Below are 21,129 nucleotides of genomic sequence, written 5' to 3'. Positions count from 1 at the left end.
CATGTGGTATACTGAATGTTTCAAACAAAAATGAGATTTATTACTGTTGGCTATTTCCATAATTTAAAAGGTCTTTTGAGCCATCCGTTTTGATTAAACTGTATGTTAGTATGCTGTCACTTAAAATGACACATTTTGTGTGTTCTACATTATATATATATATATATATATATATATATATATATGCAGTATATTAGGGGTGTCAAACGATTAAAAATTTCAATCGAGTTAATTACAGCTTAAAAATTAATCGTAATTAATCACAATTAATCGCAGTTCAAACCATCTATAAAATATGCCATATGTTTCTGTAAGTTATTGTTGGAATGGAAAGATAAGACAAAAGATGGATATATACATTCAATGTACGGTACATAAGTACGTATTTCTTTATTATAACAATAAATTAACAAGATGGCAATACCATTATTAACATTCTGTTAAAGCGATCCATTGATAGAAAGACTTGTAGTTCTTAAAAGATAAATTTTAGTACAAGTTATAGAAATTTTATATTAAAACCCCTCTTCATGTTTTCGTTTCAATAAAATTTGTAAAATTTTCAATCAAAAAATAAACTAATAGCCGGCCATTGTTGATGTCAATAATTACTTACACAATGCTCATGGGTGGTGAAGCCTATAAAATCAGTCGCACCCAAGCACCAGCAGAGGGCGGCAAAACACAACAAATACAGCTTTCACTGTGTTGTCATTTTAATCTGTTTGAGCAGGGCATTTGTGCGTTAATTGCGCCAAATATTTTAACGGGATTAATTTAAAAAATTAATTACCGCTTGTTAATACAATAATTTTGACAGCCCTTATATATATATATATATATATATATATATACATACATATATATATGCATGTATATATTACATATATATGATCTTTATTCAGGAATCACACAGGGTGTCCATAGCGCAAAAACCAATAGAAAAATTACATAAGAAAACACAGGAACGGAAACTAGAAAAGGAAGAACATTAAAAAGGCACAAACTATCTCTGCACAACAAACAGGCTTTCACGCCAATGGCGCCACATGCTTGACCTACATCTATGACTATTTGTAGGGTCCGTTATTCACATTAAAATACCATTTTCAGACTCATTTATTCGAAACATGAACTTATACATCATATTTCTTAATAGCGCTTTAAAGGTGGGTAACCCAGAACTGACAAATAATTGGCTGGCGCTGTACCATCTGGGCACACGCAATACCAGCCTAAAGGCATCATTATAGGCTACATTTAGCCTCGGCATGGACTTGGCTAAGTATCTCGTCCACAGGTGAGTGGTATAAAAGTATGTGCAATATGCCCTGAACAGTGATGTTTTCACGTGGGAGGGACACATAAAAATTTTTCTCTTAAGCATGTCTGGCTGCGCATAAAGTTTACTGCATTGATGGTGAATGTCCCCTTCATCTGACAAATCAGCAGTTATAAAGTGGCAGAGATATTTAGCCTCGTTGCAGACATTCAGCGCTTTTTTTGCCCAGAAAGAAGCCCTATCTTCTTTAGATCGTATAATCATAATGTTACTTTTCTCTGCATTGTGTTTGATGTCAAATTGGTCACCAAACTGAGAATATAATGAGAGTAACTCCTGTAAGCCACCACTGCATGGAGAGAGCACCACAACATCATCCGCGTACATAAGATGGTTAATGATAGTGCTTCCTACAACACAGCCAGTATTACTATTATCTATTGAGACGGCTGGACAATTCGTCCATGTAAACATTGAACAGATATGGTGAGAGAATTTCTCCCCGTCTCACACCATTACTTACTTTGAAGCAAGAAAAGAGCGTGCTACCCCATTTAATGTAAACATGTTGATTTGCATACCAGAAGGCTAGAATAGATGATATATTTGGGTACCCCCCTTTGTGTCAACATAAGAAAAAGTTTGCTATGATTGATCTGATCAAAGGCTTTCGGTGAGTTAATAAAGCATAAAAACATTGTTGAGTTCAGGCTTTGATTCTTAAGTAATAGCTCCTTCAACGCAAATATGCATATATCAGTTCCATGTTTTCTTTTGAACCCAAACTGATTGTCACCTGTGGAAATAAATATAGCTATTCTATTCAGTATGATGGTCTCCAGCACTTAAGAACGCACACTGGCCAGAGCAATTGATCTGTAGTTATCTTTACAAATGATTTTACCAGTCTTTTATAATTGGCACAAGTTGCACTGCCATCATAGAATCGGGTAGAATGCCATGTTAAAGAAAACATAAAAACATAAGGCAAGGAGAGGAATTACCTTCCGATTGGCAAGTTTGAAATGCTCAGCTGTAATGCAATCGACACCATAGGCCTTATTGTTCACTAGATCAGGGGTCCCCAACCTTTTTTGCACCACGGACCGGTGTGATTTGGGTCTTTTTTTCACGGACCGGTGTCCTGTCAAATTTTGCACCCTTATAAAATTTTGCTCCCAAAGCTTCTGTGGCGGTGAAAAAAGCCCTCTTTTATATTCAGTTGGACTCTCAATGTTATCCAATGGTGCTAAAAAACTATTTACATCATAAACATACATGTGCAACACGGAAATGGTGTAAATTAATGCTTAACGACACGGCGAAGTCGTTAAGTGAGAGGGCTACGTGCAATTGTTGTGTGCACCTAACATGGCAAACGTAAGTTAATATTTCTTTCTTTAAAGAAAGTTTGTAGTGTGTAATTTGGAATCGCTGCATTCGCGGTCCTTTTTAACGTTACGCGCATGCCAACTTTGTCAGAACACCGGCAATGTGCAGCAGAAAAATACAGCAAATATAAAATAGCATTTGTTTTTAGCCCCGTCGTGTTAAGTGCAGGAAAAAAGTACAACTCACCCGCTGAATCAGTGGGAGGCCTGAGTTTGTTTCGTTGAGACGAGATGGTCCCGAGATGGGAGAGTGAGAAGCTAGCATCACAAATACACAATGTTGGAAATTGTAGCACAGTTTTCAGCGCGCTCCTAGCGATGTCAGGATATTCCGAAATGACTTTAATCCAGAACTTCGATAGAGTTGTTGTCTCAAATGTACGTTTAAGGTCGCCGTGATTTGCGATCTCTACAGGCTGATATTCCTGTTGCACAGATATGCTCGAATCACTCGATTTATTCACATAAGGATCACGAATTCACTCAGTTCGAGGGTCTTTAGTGATTGGGAAGTAGCATAAATTTTTTTTTCTTCGAGGTTGTAGGCACATCTTCTGGCTCGTCAGGTTCCCTTTTCCACGGAAAAAGTCTGTCCAAAGACGTCTGTTATTCAGTCATTCTAGTGTGGGGGCTAATTATTTCTGGGAACAAATGGGATTGGCGACGACCTACATCATACATTATTATCGAGTCCAAGCGCGCATAGATATACAAAACGAGATTTAGTGCTAACAGCCCAATCAATGCATTTCTATGACGACCTCCTATCCTGTAGTTGTATATCTAGTGTAGACAGGGATATTGGCGTGTTAAGCGGCACAGGCCAAAGTCAATTGGCCAGAATGCAGTCGTTAATAAATTATTAATTATTTCTGCGCAGCTCGGTACCAAATGCGCCACGGACCGGTAACGGTCCGCGGCCCGGTAACGGTCCGTGGCCCGGTCGTTGGGGACCCCTGCACTAGATCACTAACGGCTTTCTGGATTTCAGCCGGTGTTATCGCTAAAATCTCATTGAGATCACCATTATTGGGTATGAATGTATCACCCTTAATACAGTTCTTGTAGTAGTGCTCTCTTCATAATTCTGCAATATATTCGGGCCACATACTCCATTGATATTAAATTGCAAGGGAGCTTTACAATTATTCAATGATTTCACCTCCTTCCAAAAGTCACAGTAGCTATGATTAATAAGTTTGCCAGCAAGGGAGTCTGCCCTCATACTGGCTTCATTTCTGCTAATAAAGCACACAGCATGATTAAACCTTGCATTTGTACATTAAACTAAGTTATGTTGCTAAGTAATGTACTGTATACCGTATTTGTGTTTGAATATATGAGGAAATTGCCTAGTATCACTGCCATTATGCAAATTTTATAAGGATATAAGGAGCTTATATATTTAAACTAGGGCTCTCAAACTTATCACGTTAACGGGCGGTAATTAATTTTTTAAATTAATGACGTTAAAATATTTAACACATTTAATTAACACATGCGTGGAACGACCCACTCACGCATTGCTGCAAACAGACTACAATGGTACCATTTTATGTATATTGAGAGCTATGAGGGAAAGACAAGCGAGTGGAGTGGACACAGGCATTCAATGGGGCCTTGCTATTTATTGGCAAAAGCTTTGGCATCTCTTCCACAACAACAATAACTATTGTGGCAAGCCACTTGGGGAAGAATGACAGGAAATGATCTTTTTCTTAACACCCTGTTTTGAATACAATGCAGAGAAGATATACCATTTGCAGCCACCACTGACAGTCATGGTTGCCCAACTTCCCATCCTGCATTCGGGCGTAAAAGTTAAGTCGCTACAGAATCATTTACTGAAAGCACAACAAAAATAATATTCCTATCTCTCCAAAAAAATAATGTTCACAAAAAGAAAAGCGTTCAATGCAAAGAGAACGGGCATTCCCAATCAAAATAGCTACTGTATGCAAAATAATGCTCAGGCTTTGGTCAAACTCTATTCAAACATTTCGTTTAGCTCAACAAATACACTAGATGGCAATATTTAGTCACAATATACAAACTCACATTTATCTTTTAAGAATTACAAGTCTTTCTATCCGTGGATCCCTTACACAGAAAGAATGTTAATAATGTCAATGCCATCTTGTGGATTTATTGTTATAATAAACAAATACAGTACTTATGTACAGTATGTTGAATGTATATATCCGTCTTGTCTAATCTTTCCATTCCAACAATAATTTACAGAAAAATATGGCATATTTTAGAGATGGTTTGAGTTGCGATTAATTACGATTAATTTTTAAGCTGTGATTAAATCAATTAAAAACTTTAATCGTTTGACAGCCCTAATTTAAACCTCTATGACATAATCTATGTGAAAATGCTTTCAACTGTTGATTGGTTATTATTGATATGATGAAGATACTGTATTAAGTAGGTAACCAGTAATATACTGTAGCTCTCGATTGGAATTCTTTTTGTTTGTTCCCCTTTCATAAATTGTATTATTCATGTCCCTGTGTGACACACAGTACAGCAAGGCTTCGGTTCAATCGTGTAATTAAAATACAATCTTTGACAGAGCTTTGAGATTGTTAGTCTCAATAAATCATCGGGCTTTGAGTATTCTTAATGGTACTTGAATAGATATGGGCAATTCATACTGTTTAAAAAATTTGGTGAGAAAAAGGTGAGAAATTTTAATTGAATGAAATAAAATAGACAGTGTAAACAGCCTTGTGAGGGAAGGTCATTCTGTTCCATTGAAGTTTCATCATAACTGCTGACATAAGCTTGCATTACAAGACAACAGCTCATCTTTGACCCATTTGTGTTAATTAATACTGAGCCTATGAAACCACTGCAGAATACACATAGGTGAATCCAGCACCACTGCCAGTCTTTGGACACTTGCCAGTGAGCTGCGTCAGCAGCACGTTACCAAGCCTGTGTCATTGTTTACAGTTTCTCATAAGTGTCACAGTTGCAGTGTGTATGATGGGTGAGAAAGGGGTCTAAGGTGGCCTATTCCCTATTCATGAGTCTAGCGCTTATCAGCTTGCTCCAGCTTTGCTGATCTTTGTTGTCACCAGAATATTGCCCCAGTCTGACAAGGAGCATAAAACCAGAATATAAAAACAGAGGCACCATGACTGGTATTGAGAATAGGATGTAATATCTGTTAGGGGTTGCATCATTGTTAAAAGATCAGGGGGCGTAAATAATAGTAATTATCTTACAAAATAAAATAAATGTGATTCAGCAGAGCCCAGCCTTCCGAGATAAAACAGTGCTAAACTTGTCCACTTTTAAACTAATAATGAGAACTAAAAAGAGAAGTGGATGGTAAGAATCTGATTTACTAAATGGCTTGTGCGTGGAGAAACGAGAGAAATTCTTAAAGCTTATTATAACAAACACACCAAGGATGTCTTTCAAACAGGCTTAAGTGTAATTTCTTTTAGGGGTTTCAACACAAATGCTCAAAATGTCACTTGGGGCTTAGCAGCTCCTCCACCGGTTTTTCAGTCACATGCTTCTACAGCAGGGGTGAAGAACCTTTTTGACTGAGAGAGCCAAAAACCCCAAATGTGATTTTGTGAGAGCCCTAAAATGTATATCAACGCACACACGTAGTGTACATGTGTGTTCTGTTGCTACCTTGTCTGAATCTGTTTTGAGAGCAGTTATTTCTATGTTGCTCTTGAACACATCACTCGGCACACGGGGCAAGAGGGAGATTGTTCAACTTCTAAAGCCTAGATTTGTTCCATGGCAAGTTACAATTTTTTGCTCTACATGTTTTTGTGCACAGAAAAGCTGAGACTTTACCACTGTCCAGTGGCGCTCCTGGACTTGTTTAAAAATTTTAATCACTAAAATTGTTAAATTGTGACTCGATAAAAATCAGCTTAACAACCTTGTGACTTGACTTCACAACCTTATGATTCCGAATATAGCGGCACGCATAAAAACTAATAAGGGGGATGTATACAAGACTGGACAAATACCAGACATTTTTGTATACTGTACAATACTGTTCCAAAATGTTACCCAAAAATTTTCAGCTGACCACCGGCAGCACGCTTAAAATTGTGGAGTAAAGATTTCGGAAGAACAACAACAAAATCTTGAGACTAATGTTGAAGTGAGCCAAATATAATACAGTATGACAAGAGAAACCCAAGAGGGCATTAACTGTCTATTCAAGAAAATGACCAGGCATGTCATAAAAGCAAAAGCACCCATCTGTGCATTTAAGATACAGAGCAGCAATATAAAATTCCCATTAAGTCCTTATTTAGCTGAAAATATTGTGCCGAAACCAAAACAGCCCTGAATCATAAAATGGACCAACATAAAGCACCGTTAAATGGCCAGATGCACCATCTCTGCATTGATGTTTAAAAAGAGACTGACAAAGGCCACCCGACTTCGATGATCTGCCAGGGTAACTAGGGTGGGCACTAGGAGTGTATTTCATGATGATTCGACACGCCAAAATTTCATTGGCCAAAGTTAAAATATTTGCCGGCACTAAAAAGTCTGCCAATATTCGATTCAAGTGCAAAAAAACAACAACAAAGCAAATTAGTTTTTAATTACAATTTTTTTTACTGAAAAAAATGTCAAACCCTTCAATGAAAAGCATTATTTAGTGTATAACAAAATGACAGATGGCATGACATGTTTCCTTTCCATCAATTTCAATTAGATTAAAATTGCTATCCGGATCAATGTATCGTTACACCCCTTGTGTGCACGGCCATTCCCTTCCCCATTGATTGGTACAGATGCACTTGCTGTATTCCTCGAGCCAGGGGTCGGGAAGCTTTTTCAGCGAGAGACCCAAACACCCAACATATTTTAAAATAGGATTCAACGACAGCCAGCTGTGTGTGTGTGCGTGTGTAGGTAGGGGTGCGTGTGTGTGTGTTATTAATATGAATATATTAGACATGTGACCAAAAATTCGGCTCCGAAAACTTTCGGCTGAAAATAGCTAAAAATCGCATCTTCGGTTTTCGGTTAAAAGACCGAAAGCTTACCACCGAATAGGGTAAAGAACCGTAGTCCTTTTGTGATGATGCAATCAAACAACTACGAGAAGCAACGTTGCTTTTTGTTCCGCGTCACATTGGGTACCATGCATTTGAGCCCATGTGTGAGTAGTTTGGAGTTAATCAGGCGAGGAGTATACAAATATAGTAGTATTTAAATTAGGGCTGTCAAAATTATCGCATTAATGGGCTGTAATTAATTTTCTTAATTAATCATGTTAAAATATTTGACACAATTAACGCACATGCCCCGTTCAAACAGATTAAAATGACAGAACACTGTCATATCCACTTGTTACTTGTGTTTTTTGTCTCCCTCTGCTGGCGCTTTGGTCCGACTGATTTTATGGTTGTAAGCACCATTGTGCAATTATTGACATCAACAATGGCGAGCTACTAGTTTATTTTTTTTTATTAAAATTTTTACAAATTTTATTAAAACAAAAACATTCAGAGGGGTTTTAATATAAAATTTCTATAACTTGTACATTTATCTTTTAAGAACTAGTCTTTCTATCCATGGATCGCTTTAACAATGTTAATATTAATGTCATCTTGTTGATTTATTGTTATAATAAACAAATACAGTACTTATGTACAGGATGTTGAATGTATATATATATCCGTATTGTGTCTTATCTTTCCATTCCAACAATAATTTACAGAAAAATATGGCATATTTTATAGATGGTTTGAATTGCGATTAATTACGATTAGTTGATTTTTAAGCTGTAATTAACTCGATTAAAAAGATTAATCGTTTGACAGCCCCAATTTAAATGCATACATGTGCATTTGCTGTGGTTTAGTACAAAAATGTTATTGCACAACACCTTCCTATTTTTGTCACATTTTTTCCGTGACCTCCACACCTCCTCTGCCAGTTGTCGTTTAATCTGACCGGGAGCGACTTCGCTCGGCTTCGTCGCCACCAAGACTCGGTACACGTACGGTATATATACGCTTTTACGAGCAGTCTCCGAGTTGTGATTGAAAAAAATCTTTAGAAAACAACAACAAAAGCTTGGTGTGGCGCTGCATATACATATTTCCTGGAAGAGGAAACCCCAACCAGGGGGACGTGTGCATAACAGGGGCCGAGACAGGTGACGCCTCTCAGAGCAGCAGTTTTACGAGTCTGCTCTCCTGGAAGTGGTGACAATTTTGACGAATAAAGAACGCCATTAAAGTGAAACTGATCTCGCCTCTATGACTACTGGATTGAAGCATATTGTTGCAACTAGAGCTGAAACGAGTACTCGAGCAACTCGAGTAACTCGAGTTTAAAAACTGATCCGAGTAATTTTATTCACCTCGAGTAATCGTTTATTTTGACAGCTCTAAGCATCACGTTTTGCTAGGACTACTTTTAATGCGGGACAACGCGCTGTCACGTGCGGAGAGGAAGAAGGGGAAAAAAAAAAAACTTACCGCAGCCGACAGCCGCCACAAACGACGCCGACGTTGCTAAATACTAGCCCGCACAATGCTACATTGGTAACAGGCAGCGTCTGGCGCGTCTCATAGAGATCACATGTATGTTGAACTAGATGCGAAATGACAGACTCTGCCGCGTCTGAGCAGCGTTTGTAAACAGCCGCCATCTTAAAGCAGTACAGAGCTAAGCGCTAATAAAGAGCGCTAAGCGCTAATAAATAAGATTAACGTTACTGTCGCTACTAGCTCACGGAACGTTAGCCCTGCGGAGGGCTAGGTTTCAATTAATTATGACCACTGTCGATGCGTGGCTAACGTGTCTTACATACAGGCTTTAACATAACATAGCACTGTGGAGTGATGAGGGTGTAAAATAAAAACTTACTTACTAACTATCAATTTTAGCTCAGTAGTCATTGCTGGATAAAACACCAAGTAGCACTGGTCCCTAATGTGCTCCAATACAGCCTGTATCATACATTTATTTTGAACACTGCAAAAACTCAAAATCCTATCAGGACTTACAGTTTAGACTAACTTAAAACTTAACTAGAACTTAAAAATGGCTTGACACAAAGAGAAATTCAATTGAAACACGTGGGGAAAAAATCCTAACTTTTAAGTGATGTGTGTTATCAAGCGTAACGGCATTTTTAGGTAAGATATATATATATATATATATATATATATATATATATATATATATATATATATATATATATATATATATATATATTAATAAGATCTAAAAGTTTTTTGAGTGAAAGCAGTGAATTAGTCTTTTTTTTTAAATTCTAGTTACACCTGAGATGCAATTGTTGGCTGTTTTCAACAATATACAACGAAAATAAAGACATTGATTGACTGAAAATGGTTCAAGATTAGATGAAATGTCTTGTTTTCTCACGTATATGTATAATTGCTCTTCACCTAAAAATATATTTGTTTTATCCGATTACTCGATTAATCGATAGAATTTTCAGTCGATTACTCGATTACTAAAATATTCGATAGCTGCAGCCCTAGTTGCAACGTATGTTTGAAGCTCCAAGAAAAATGTTTGAATGCACCATCAGCTCATCACAGCTCGTTCATGTCAAGCGAGCCAGCCGATTCCACATTTAAAATTACAGGTTGGCAGAGAGCCAGATGCAGTCATCAAAAGAGCCAGATATGGCTCGCGAGACATAGGTTCCCAACCCCTGCTCTGGGTCCTCTTTGCGATCTGCCACTTTTTACAGGGTTAAGGCTTGTCAAGTTGCCACTCAAGTAGTAGTTGTTGTTGTAGTTCTTCCTATTCTTGTGGAATCCAAGAACATTAAAGTCCTACTCATCAGTTCTTTGTGAACCGATCGTCTTGAAACATGGTAGCATCACAGGGCTCCACCTTGGGCTTTTTGGCTCAACAAGAAATTGATTTCAGGCACTTTTAGAAGAAAATACATTTCAGACTACCCACTTCTCATTCTCACCGCCACCGAGGGGGGGCCAATTTCGTTTTGGGCATTCAAGGTTCGGTGCTTGGTCAGTGGTACTACCATAGTTGCTAACAACTATGGTGATACCAATAAAGCAATATATGGTGTTGTTCCTCAAACCAGTCTCTTCATTAAGCATAACTGGCAATAGTATAATATACAACAAGCTGAAGAATAGGATTTTAATGTTAAATTAAAATACGTTCTTAAAAAGCCGACAACAGTGTTGTACAGTAGCGTGGATTGGGAATGCGTGGATAATCATTAAATTCTTTGAAACGACACAAAGCAACGAATGATTATTATGAGCATATTGGTAAAAGGCTGTTGAGAGGATGGAGCTAACACATAAGAAACAGGAGGAAGACCAAAGAGAAGGTGGCTGTATATGGTGATGCAAGACATGAAGGGAGTTTATTTTAGGGAGAAGGACACAGAACATAAGATGACAAGGAAAAGACGCACTGTGGTAACTACTAACGGGAAAACACAAGACCCACCAGTCTGAATGGGTAAACAGCTGAGCAGGTCAGGATTAAAAAAATAAGTAAATCACAACCACAGTATTCAGCATTCGGTAAGCACTCTAAAAGAATCTGCGCATTGACTAACTAGCGTCGGACACGCATAGCCATTTCAGAAAAAATTATATTTGCTTCGTTGAAGTAAATCGTATTGGACCGACTTGAGTTGCAGAGTGGGCCACCCACCTGTTAGAGAAGCAATTCTTAGAAAGGTTCAAGTAGGAGAGGTCCGCGCAGCAGCCTCTTAGCAAGGCTCCAAACAACTGCAGAGGGTCAACAGAGGGTAGCGTCAGTAAATTGTTTTCAGCAACTTCGTTGTACTTACAGTAAATCTTATATTAGCTGAGAACAACCTCGTCCTCGATCAAAACATCTATTCAATAAATGGGCTATGGTATAACATCAGAATTTAAGAAAATATGGTTATGGACAAAACGTATCAATAGAAGATGTATATACAGTGGGGCAAATAAGTATTTAGTCAACCACTAATTGTGCAAGTTCTCCCACTTGAAAATATTAGAGAGGCCTGTGATTGATCAGTCCCTTTGCAGAAAAACAGCCCCAAAGCTTGTTGTTTCCACCCCCATGCTTCACAGTGGGTATGGTGTTCTTCGGTTGCAATTCAGTATTCTTTCTCCTCCAAACACGAGAACCTGTGTTTCTACCAAAAAGTTCTATTTTGGTTTCATCTGATCATAACACATTCTCCCAGTCCTCTTCTGGATCATCTAAATGCTCTCTAAAGAACCGCAGACGGGCCTGCACGTGTACTGGCTTCTGCAGGGGGACACGTCTGGCAATGCAGGTTTTGAGTCCCTGGCGGGGATAAAGAATCCTCCTTTTTAAAAGGACATATGAGCTGATAGCACTCATAAATAATAATAAAAAAAGAAATACTTTCAAATACAACAGAACAGTGTGTGGTGCAAATCTGCAAAATTAACAATTCTTTTGCAGAAAAATAAGCATGTCTGATTTTTCAGGTATGATACGTGATCTTTCTGGACTTATGGCGGTAGTAGAGAACACACTCTCAGACGGTGTGGAGAAAGCCTGCACACACAGAAAGTGTTCAGCTAGTCCAGACAGCAGGGACAGAGTATCTCTTTTGTTGTCCCAAATATTAACACGTTTATAATTAGGTTGGTGTAATTACATATGGACGGTTGGATCTCATAAAATATAAGAGGAATTTTAGCACAATCCTCCGTTAACTTGGATTTGTTAGCTTCCTATATATACTTGGGGTACTCTATGGCAAGGCCTTTTGTCACTGACTAGAATAAAAGTGGTTTAGGACCAATGGGACCATCCTATCTCGAATTACGGGCGAAAATACGCTGATTGGCTGTAGTCGTCAGGTGCAAGTAATTTGGAACATCCACTTCAGTTAGTCGTAGCAACACAAAAATACCACCATCGGATGCGGAGATATATAAACTTTTGTGTGAAATCAGTAGTCAGATTGGCACTATGACCCACCAAATTCAAATTATTCCCAAAAAAACACTGATTGGTGGACTACCGACTGAAATGAGTATTACAATTTCTAATAAAATCGTTTGGGATTATATTAGATGCATATATATTATATTTTTCTTATAGAGTATTCGACGAGGAATACGATTAACCCATTATAGACTTTTTGGGAAAAATCACCATTTCTTTAAGTAGTCTCATGAATAATGACATGGCCTGTGAAAATCATTACAAAATCACTCAACGACGACGTTGCAGGTTATACTTGGTGAGTGGACACTCTTTGACTGATTACATAGTCTTGTTGAATTGAGCTTGTGTAACATAAGTACATTGCATGGCGTAATTCGTGCTGCATGGAATCTAAAAGAGAATTGTTAGATAAGCTGCCTAATGATTCCATGGAAGTGATACGCAAGAAACTGGTTCTCTAACAGAACCGGTTCACGAACTCCCATCCCTACTCGTAAGAGATGTGGAAAATGCAGAGAGGAATATTTTTAATGGTCGTGTTTGAGCTCAATCCTCAAAATTAGATTAAACAAAACAATGAATTAGTAGGAGAGGGCAAGAAAACTATTGTGGAGGGTTTAGCTGTGCCCATTTAATAATTTCAGTGGGAAACCTGAAGGCAGATGCAAATACGCATGACTCGGCTCTTAGTCCATTCAAAACAATGTACACCTTGACACCTCGCTTTTTAGATGGCTAGTTGAGCAAATTACATAATTTACCTGATTTGTGCTGTGCAGAGACCTTTTGCTGGAGTGATATATATTAAAAGCTAAAAAGTGAAATGTTCTTCCCCTGTAGTGTCTTTGTTCTGTCAAGTTTAAAACTGAAGCTAGTACCGTATTTTTCGGACTATAAGTCGCACCTAAGTATGGCAATAGCATCGCTAGCAAAAAAAAAAAAAGTAATAAATCTAACATGTAGAATTAAGAGGAAAATGTAACGTCTTGTGGAGCCCAAAGTAGCGGAGTAAGAGTAGTGTTTTTTTCTTCACAAATTTACTTACCGTACTTTTCGGACTACAAGTCGCACCTAAGTATAAAGGCCGAGTTATACTTCCGCGTCAGACCTACGCCGTCAAGGAAGAATCGAGTTACGACCCTACGCCGTAGCCTGACGCGCACCTCTCGATTTTTCTAACCTTCGCGTCGCGTAGACGCGTTGACGTAGCGAAAACGGACTGTGATTGGTCCGCTCAGACTGTTGTTTCCGGGCGAAAACACCGCCATTGTAGAATAGAATCAAACATTATTTTCTACACGCAAAAATGCACCAAGCCGACGGGAGTATCATCGAAGAGCAAGTCTCGTCAAGAAATTATTATTGTGACTGCCAAATGGCAAGGTCGGCGATCGAAAAAATAAATAAATGGAAGAACCACCGAGACGTGGGTGGTCGGAATCGAGTGGCCACACGAAGCGGTGACACAGTCGGCCAAAAACTGCCAACTTTTTATCACTTTATGTCGTATTTTTGGTTGTTGCACTTCATCATTTACTGTGTACATATGTTTCAAGTATATGAAGAATAAAGCACAGATTTGGTGTCAAAAGAGTTGTTTTGATCTTTAATTCTCAATAACAGACAGTTCACACACACAATACATCATCACTGATTGAGAGTGCCTCGGTGCTTTTTATGATAACCTTAAAATCAAGCCTCCCAACGCAGTTTGGGAAGTTCCCTAGACGCCAGAAATCTGCTATGGCTTCCCACTGGCTGGTTGTAAGACACGGCAAACAAATCAGGCTGGAGGGCTTTGCAGACCTTGAACGCAGTGCTCGACGCCAGTTTGAAGCTAGCCGCCACAGCTAGCTCCCTCCACCCGAGTCTAAATCTCTGTGCGGCATCAAAAGTCGGCCAGACCGCCTCGAAACAGTCTTCTGCGTCGCCTGCCCCTCAACATTTGTATGTTCAATATTTATTCAGTGTTGATGAGCAGAATATTTACTTTCAAGAGTTCCATCTTGCATTGTTTATTTTTTCTCCGACTAGCGGAAGTAGTCAACAATCATGCCCCAAAACCGTACAAACATAACGCCACATCCCTCTAGTGGCTTGGCGGTGAATTACAGAGCAACGCGTTCCCTCACCGCAGAACTATCGAATGTCGAATGACGCCGTAGTCGCTACGCCGTCACCGCAACGCGGGAGTATAACTCAGGCTTAAGTCGCACCAGCCATAAAATGCCCAACGAAGAGGAAAAAAACAAATATAAGTCGCACCTGAGTATAAGTCGCATTTTGGGGGGAAATTTACTTTATAAAATCCAACACATAGAACAGATATGTCATCTTGAATGGCAATTTAAAATGAAAATACAATAGAGAACAACATGCTGAATAAGTGTACAGTATGATAATGTTACATGATGCATGAACAACGAAATAAGAATGTGGCCAGTATATTAACGTAACATAGCTATTAAGAGTTATTCAGATAACTATAGCATAAATAACAAACTAACAAGTTTACCAAACCATCAGTGTCACTCCAAAACACCAAAATAACATGTGAAATTATATAATAATGTGTTAATAATTTCAAACATAAGCTCTGGAGTATAAGTCGCACCTCCAGCCAAACTATGAAAAAAACTGCGACTTATAGTCTGAAAAATACGGTAGTTATGCTGGATAAATGATGCAAAGTACTTAAGTAGTTGATTAGTAATACTTAAATACCCCTAATGTGGAAAAGGGCCTTACTCTGAAATAATAAAAAATATATAATAAAATAAAAAAACATATTTTAATGCTTTATCCTTCATGCAACTTTTGTACTTTCTGTATGGAAAAGCGAATAAACTGTATTTGATTACCATTACCAAGTTTTACCACACTTGACTTAAATTCATCCTCAATAAAGGCATGGCACACACACAAGTTCCCCAAAAATGTGTTTTGGTAACTGATTTGTATTCTACATGCCATCATGTTTTTATGCCCTGAATGAAAATGAGGTCAGACAGCATGTGCCTGGTAAAAAAACTGCTAGGTACGAACCGAGTCCACTGTGCAGTCAGTTCCAGACAAATCCAAATGGACTAGACAGTTGGGCTGGGCAAGGAAGAGGTACAGATTCTAGACACATAGAAGATTGTTAATATACCACCTCAAGGTAATGTATATGTTAATTTATGTGCGATAATGCAGAAATCTCACCGTAGCATCCTCTCCAGACAGAACCCCTGGATTTTTACTAAGGTCCAGGTGCAGCAAAGAACTGGAGTAATCATCACTAGAACACAATGCCTGGGATAGAGATACGACACCTATAGTTGAGAAAGAAGAAGACAAAGGAATGAATGTAACAAGTTTCAGTCATTGAAACAAATGGAAATGCAACTTCTTTGCTGTTCAAAACTCCAAAATTAAGGCTGCAATAACTAATTGATTAAATCGATTAGTAAATTAGTTGCCAACAAATTTGATAATCGATTTTTGCCTGCGGCAACAAGCAGTCCCTTTTGGGTCATTGCTTGTGTAATGTGAGGCTGCGTGTGCGCTATCATGCTCGTCTGCTACACTCAGGTTGGGTTGCTGAATCAATAACTTTACGAAGTGTCGAGAGTTAGATTGTCTTTTTTGTTGTTAGATCCAGTGTGTAAGAGGTACAGTAAGTAAATGAAGACAATTGTATTGTTTGTATTTTTTGTTGATCAGACATTACTACTTGGCACAGAGCGCTAATCTAGTTAGCAATTATACTAATCAGTGCGTTTGTATTTTGTATATTAGCACTTGAGTTACTACTGTTAGATAGTAAACTTGCCTCATTTCTTTTTATATAGAAACCAAACACACACAAAAAACATTCACATAACAGCTAAGTCTCCTTTCAACACAAGCTCCCATTCAAACTGTAAATTGTCATACGAGAGAGTTCTTTGAAATTGGAATTGAATTGTTTTTATGAACAACTGCTTGATAAAGAAAACTGATTCACTGGAGTCTGTCTCCTCATTATTCAATTTTGTTGTTTAGTTTGTATTTAAAAAAATGAGTCGTTGACACAATTTATATTAGCGCTTTGTCCACAAGACAAAAAAGGGTCAAGGGTTCATAACCAGAGGTGGGTAGTAACGCATTACATGTACTCCGTTACATTTACTTAAGTAACTTTTTGAGAAAAGATTACTTCTATGAGCAGTTTAACTGAGCCAAACTTTTTACTTACCTTATTTTTCAGACTATAAGTCGCAGTTTCTTGTATAATTTGGCTGGGGGTGCGACATACTCTGGAGCGACTTATGTGTGAAATTATTTAACTTAATAATTTAATAATAATTTAAACTTGTTAGCATGTTCTTTATGCTATACTTAACTGATTAACTGTTAATAGCTATGTTACGATAACATACCGGCCACGTTTCGTTGTTCATGCATCATGTAACATTATCATACTGTACACTTATTCAGCATGTTGTTATCTATTGTATTTTTATTTTAAATTGCCTTTCAAGATGACATATCTGTTCTATGTGCTGGATTTTTATCAAGTAAATTTATGTTTTAACTAGGGCTGTCAAAATTATCGCGTTAACGCGCGGTAATTAATTTTTTAAAATTAATCACGTTAAAATATTTGACGCAATTAACGCACATGTCCCGCTCAGACAGTATTCTGCCTTTTGGTAAGTTTCACAGCAAGGCTTTTTGTGCTGTCTAACAGCGAACTCTTGTGGTCGCTTTGCGACATGGTTTATTTTCTTCTTGCCAGTTCAATATGGCTGCACGACGTCTCGGGCTGATGCCTACGTTGTAATGTTGTGCTTATATGATCCTTGGACAAGATTTGTCCGTAAGTATGGTTGTTTGTAAAGAATGTACATATTATGTTAGTAAGCGAAATGTTATATTTTTTGTATGAGACGCTTTTTGTTTATGTTTAGTGAACCTGTATAGCGTGCTAAGCTAACGTTGTTGCTAATGCAATGCTTGTGTACTTTTTTTGTAGTTTTACGACGGTCTAAAGAGGACAATGGTTTGAGGCCATTTTATTAATAAATCTGATGAAAAAGGAAGAAGTCTGATTATTAAGGCGTCGTTCACTAGCTGTCTAGCTTTGGAAAAAGTAGACGCTTTGCAGTGAGGACAGCATAGACAGATTTAAATGACAGTAGAGTGAAATGCCCACTACAGTCCTTAATATGTACCGTATGTTGAATGTATATGTATATCCATCTTGTGTCTTATCTTTCTATTCCAACAATTTATTTTACAGAATATCTATATAATTTACAGAAAAATATGGCATATTTTATAGATGGTTTGAATTGCGATTAATTGCGATTAATTACGATTAATTAATTTTTAAGCTGCAATTAACTCGATTAAAAATTTTAATCGTTTGACAGCCCTAGTTTTAACATATATGTTTTTTTTTTCCTCTTCATTGCGCATTTTTGGGCTGGTACGACTTATACTCAGGTGCGACTTATAGTCCGAAAAATAAGGTAAGTAGATTTGTAAAGAAACAACGCTACTCTTACTCCGCTACTTTGGGCTCCACAAGATTTTCTATCAATTATTTTCTCCACTAGAGGGCAGGGCACTCATGCCCTTTGGACGAATAATGCTTCATTACTGTTTTTTTTTCCCCTCTCTCTTTAATAATTAAAAAAAAAAAAAAAAAATTCTTTGGCTTGATGTGGCTATGCCTAGTTATTGTACAATATCATTACCGGTATAACAACAGTTCATAGAGATAAGTTTGTGCTGAGAGAAAAAAAAAATACCATTGTTTAAAAAAATAAAAACAAAAATAAACAGTTACTCAAAACGTAACTCATTACTTGAGTATTCTTTTCACTAGATACTTTTTTACTTGTACTTTAGTACATTTTTTGGATGACTACTTTTACTCTTACTTGAGTAATATTATTTTGAAGTAACGCTACTCTTACTTGAGTACAATTTTTTGGCTACTCTACCCACCTCTTTGCATAACAACATATATTGCTCACACAACCTCATTAACTATGTTCATTAAAAAAATGTTGATGCCACGATCTGCCCACACTAGCATTGCGATCGACTGGTAGATCGCAATCGACACAATGAACACCACGTTATAAATCATGATATAGGTCTCCATAAGAATGATGTAGCCAAAACATTAAGTGGAACAACCTTTTAAGGCAATCATCGCAAGAACATTTTTTTTTTTTTAATCTTTCAATGAAACTGCATCTCTCAGTAGTTATTTTGGCCCACTGGTCATTACCAAATTGCCCAAGGGGTCTTACATTCGACATGCTTTTTTGCATATCCTTAGATTGTTGTTAAATAGGATTTAGAACAGGGCTCAGAACACCACTTCAGAAGAGTCCAATGTTTTTTTCACAGCCATTGTGGGGTAAGCTTTCTAGCACGGGGCAGCGCATTTCTCACTGGAATACAATGGTAGTCTTGAAATTTATGCTATGAGATGGGTACTTTCTCGGGACCATGCAGGTTAGTGGCTTTAGTTAGCACCTTTTCTTTCTTTTTTACTTGGTTCTCTGGTTTGGAAACCAGCCACTTCATGTGTAACTATAAAGTAGGCAAGGCACCATTTATTTCAGGCCTAATTTGCAGCGATTTAAAAGGGAAATGATGGGAAGAGGGTAAAGGGTGTCTAATCCCCTCTCTAACCATTAGTCACTAATCTCCTGTGGAAGGACAGATTTGTAAGAAGTCACCCTAAATGTAAAAATATTGATATTGAAGTGCATGAGAGATGAAGGTTATAAAAAGAGATGGGATTTAAAAGAATGTTAAAAATGTTCACAGATGAAGATGCATGACTGTAAACATGGTGGGACTGAGATAAAATAGTAGATACCTAATTGGGGGGGGGGGGGGGGGGTCATACAGTTGAAAGCATGTTCAGCCATTAAGAAATCATGATTGGAATCAACTGGTGACTTGCTATGTCGTTAAAAGATTGCATATGATTAAATATCTTTTTTTTTGTTTTTTTTGTTTTTGTACAGTATAAATAACATTTATACAGCATGTAATGCTTGATATCACAGCTTGAACTGGCCATTGGGAGCACTGGTGTGCCGCAGGCTCGACCCAGTACAAAAATCTCGATATATCAAAGGAATTCAGCCAGCGGCTTTCCAACATATCCATACTTTTATGCTGAGTCAGGCTGCACAGTGTGTGCCAGAGAAATTTCCTCTCATGGCTTTACAGCCTAAACCATCTTATGACCTTATTTTATCATCTCCTTCTACTTTTCTGAGAAAGATTTTGACTTTGTTTTGTGAGTGGAATAAGTGTCACTTTTCAGGTTAACATATGAGCATCAAGATACTATTTCGCTGATCCCAATGAACATGCTGGGCCACTCCGCTTGCTGGCTGCCTTCATGCACAAAATTTCAGCCAAAATAACTTACAATTATTATATACTACCTGCATCTTTTTCTCTGACAGACGTTTCCCTGCCAAAGAGACACAAACTAAATTAATACCAAATTAAAATGAGTCCTTAGCAGTTTGCTAATCACGCCAAGCCTTTTCAATCTCCACCTCATCACCATATGACTGTGCTATTGATCTCATTCTTGGAGCCACATTACCTGAAAGCCAACTGTTCAATCTATCTAAAGCGGGACAAATGAGAGTACTGTATATCCAAAATTCATTCTCTGCAGGGATTATCCATCTGTCCTCATCTCTAATTGGTTCAGGCTTCTTCTTAATTATTAAAAATGGACAAGACCCTGGGACTGTGAATCGACTTTCATGAAATGAATAACAGGACAGTAAAGAATAGCTATTTGTTCCTGCTTAACTCCTCATTCATTCCCTCGATGATGCTACAATCATCACTAAGATCGACCTAAGGAATGTCAACTATCTTGACCGAATCTGTGTGGGGGATGAATGGAACACAGCTTTCAACGTGATGGTTGATGTTGTCGGCCACATTGAGTACCTTGTCATGGTTTCTGGCCTCACCAATCCTTATTAACGATGTGCTAAGGGACATGCTCGGTCGATTTATATTTTGGATGTTAACGTTACTCTTATCTATTCTTTATATCTCAAGGAACATGAGGAGCATGTCCACCAAGTCCTGGAACGACTCCTAAAGACCTGCTTGTTCGTAAAAGCTGAAAAGTTCAAGTTCCACATCACAGTGTCCTTCTTTTAGCACATTATTTCTGCTAGCGAAATGACAATGGACCCCCAGAAACTATAGTACATGCTGCCCAGGAGTGACCAACCCAGGAGACCCAAAAGCAACTTTAATGGTTCCGAGGATTTGCCAATTTTTATAGATCTATATCTATAACATCTATAACTAAAACAAGTGGGCTAATCTCCTACTGCCTATGTGAGATTTCAAGGACATAGCGATAATTATTATGACTTTGACCTGGATAACATTTGAAAACATGCAGTTTTGTCATTCTGCATTCTCATTACCTACAGTATTTAGCTGGTATTTGCACCAGTAAAATAC

The 21,129-nt window shown here is 37.9% G+C and overlaps 1 protein-coding gene across 5 annotated transcripts in view; it reads right to left on the bottom strand.

The window, feature by feature from the left end:
• carmil3 (capping protein regulator and myosin 1 linker 3) overlaps nucleotides 1-21,129 on the bottom strand; it is a 131,114-nt gene that overhangs the window by 52,957 nt on the left and 57,028 nt on the right. For all 5 annotated transcript variants that reach the window (XM_057856883.1, XM_057856881.1, XM_057856882.1 and 2 more), the window contains exons 13-15: nucleotides 15,829-15,938; nucleotides 15,670-15,747; nucleotides 11,356-11,432 (exon numbers count right to left, since the gene is read on the bottom strand). In XM_057856883.1, the coding sequence (XP_057712866.1) occupies nucleotides 11,356-11,432; nucleotides 15,670-15,747; nucleotides 15,829-15,938 (265 nt within the window). The remainder of the gene's footprint in view (nucleotides 1-11,355; nucleotides 11,433-15,669; nucleotides 15,748-15,828; nucleotides 15,939-21,129) is intronic.

Source organism: Corythoichthys intestinalis, chromosome 14, assembly GCF_030265065.1.
Source record: "Corythoichthys intestinalis isolate RoL2023-P3 chromosome 14, ASM3026506v1, whole genome shotgun sequence".
NCBI lineage: Eukaryota > Metazoa > Chordata > Actinopteri > Syngnathiformes > Syngnathidae > Corythoichthys > Corythoichthys intestinalis.
The sequence above is the reverse complement of the archived record's forward strand: the minus strand, read 5'-3'. Positions and strand labels throughout refer to the sequence as shown.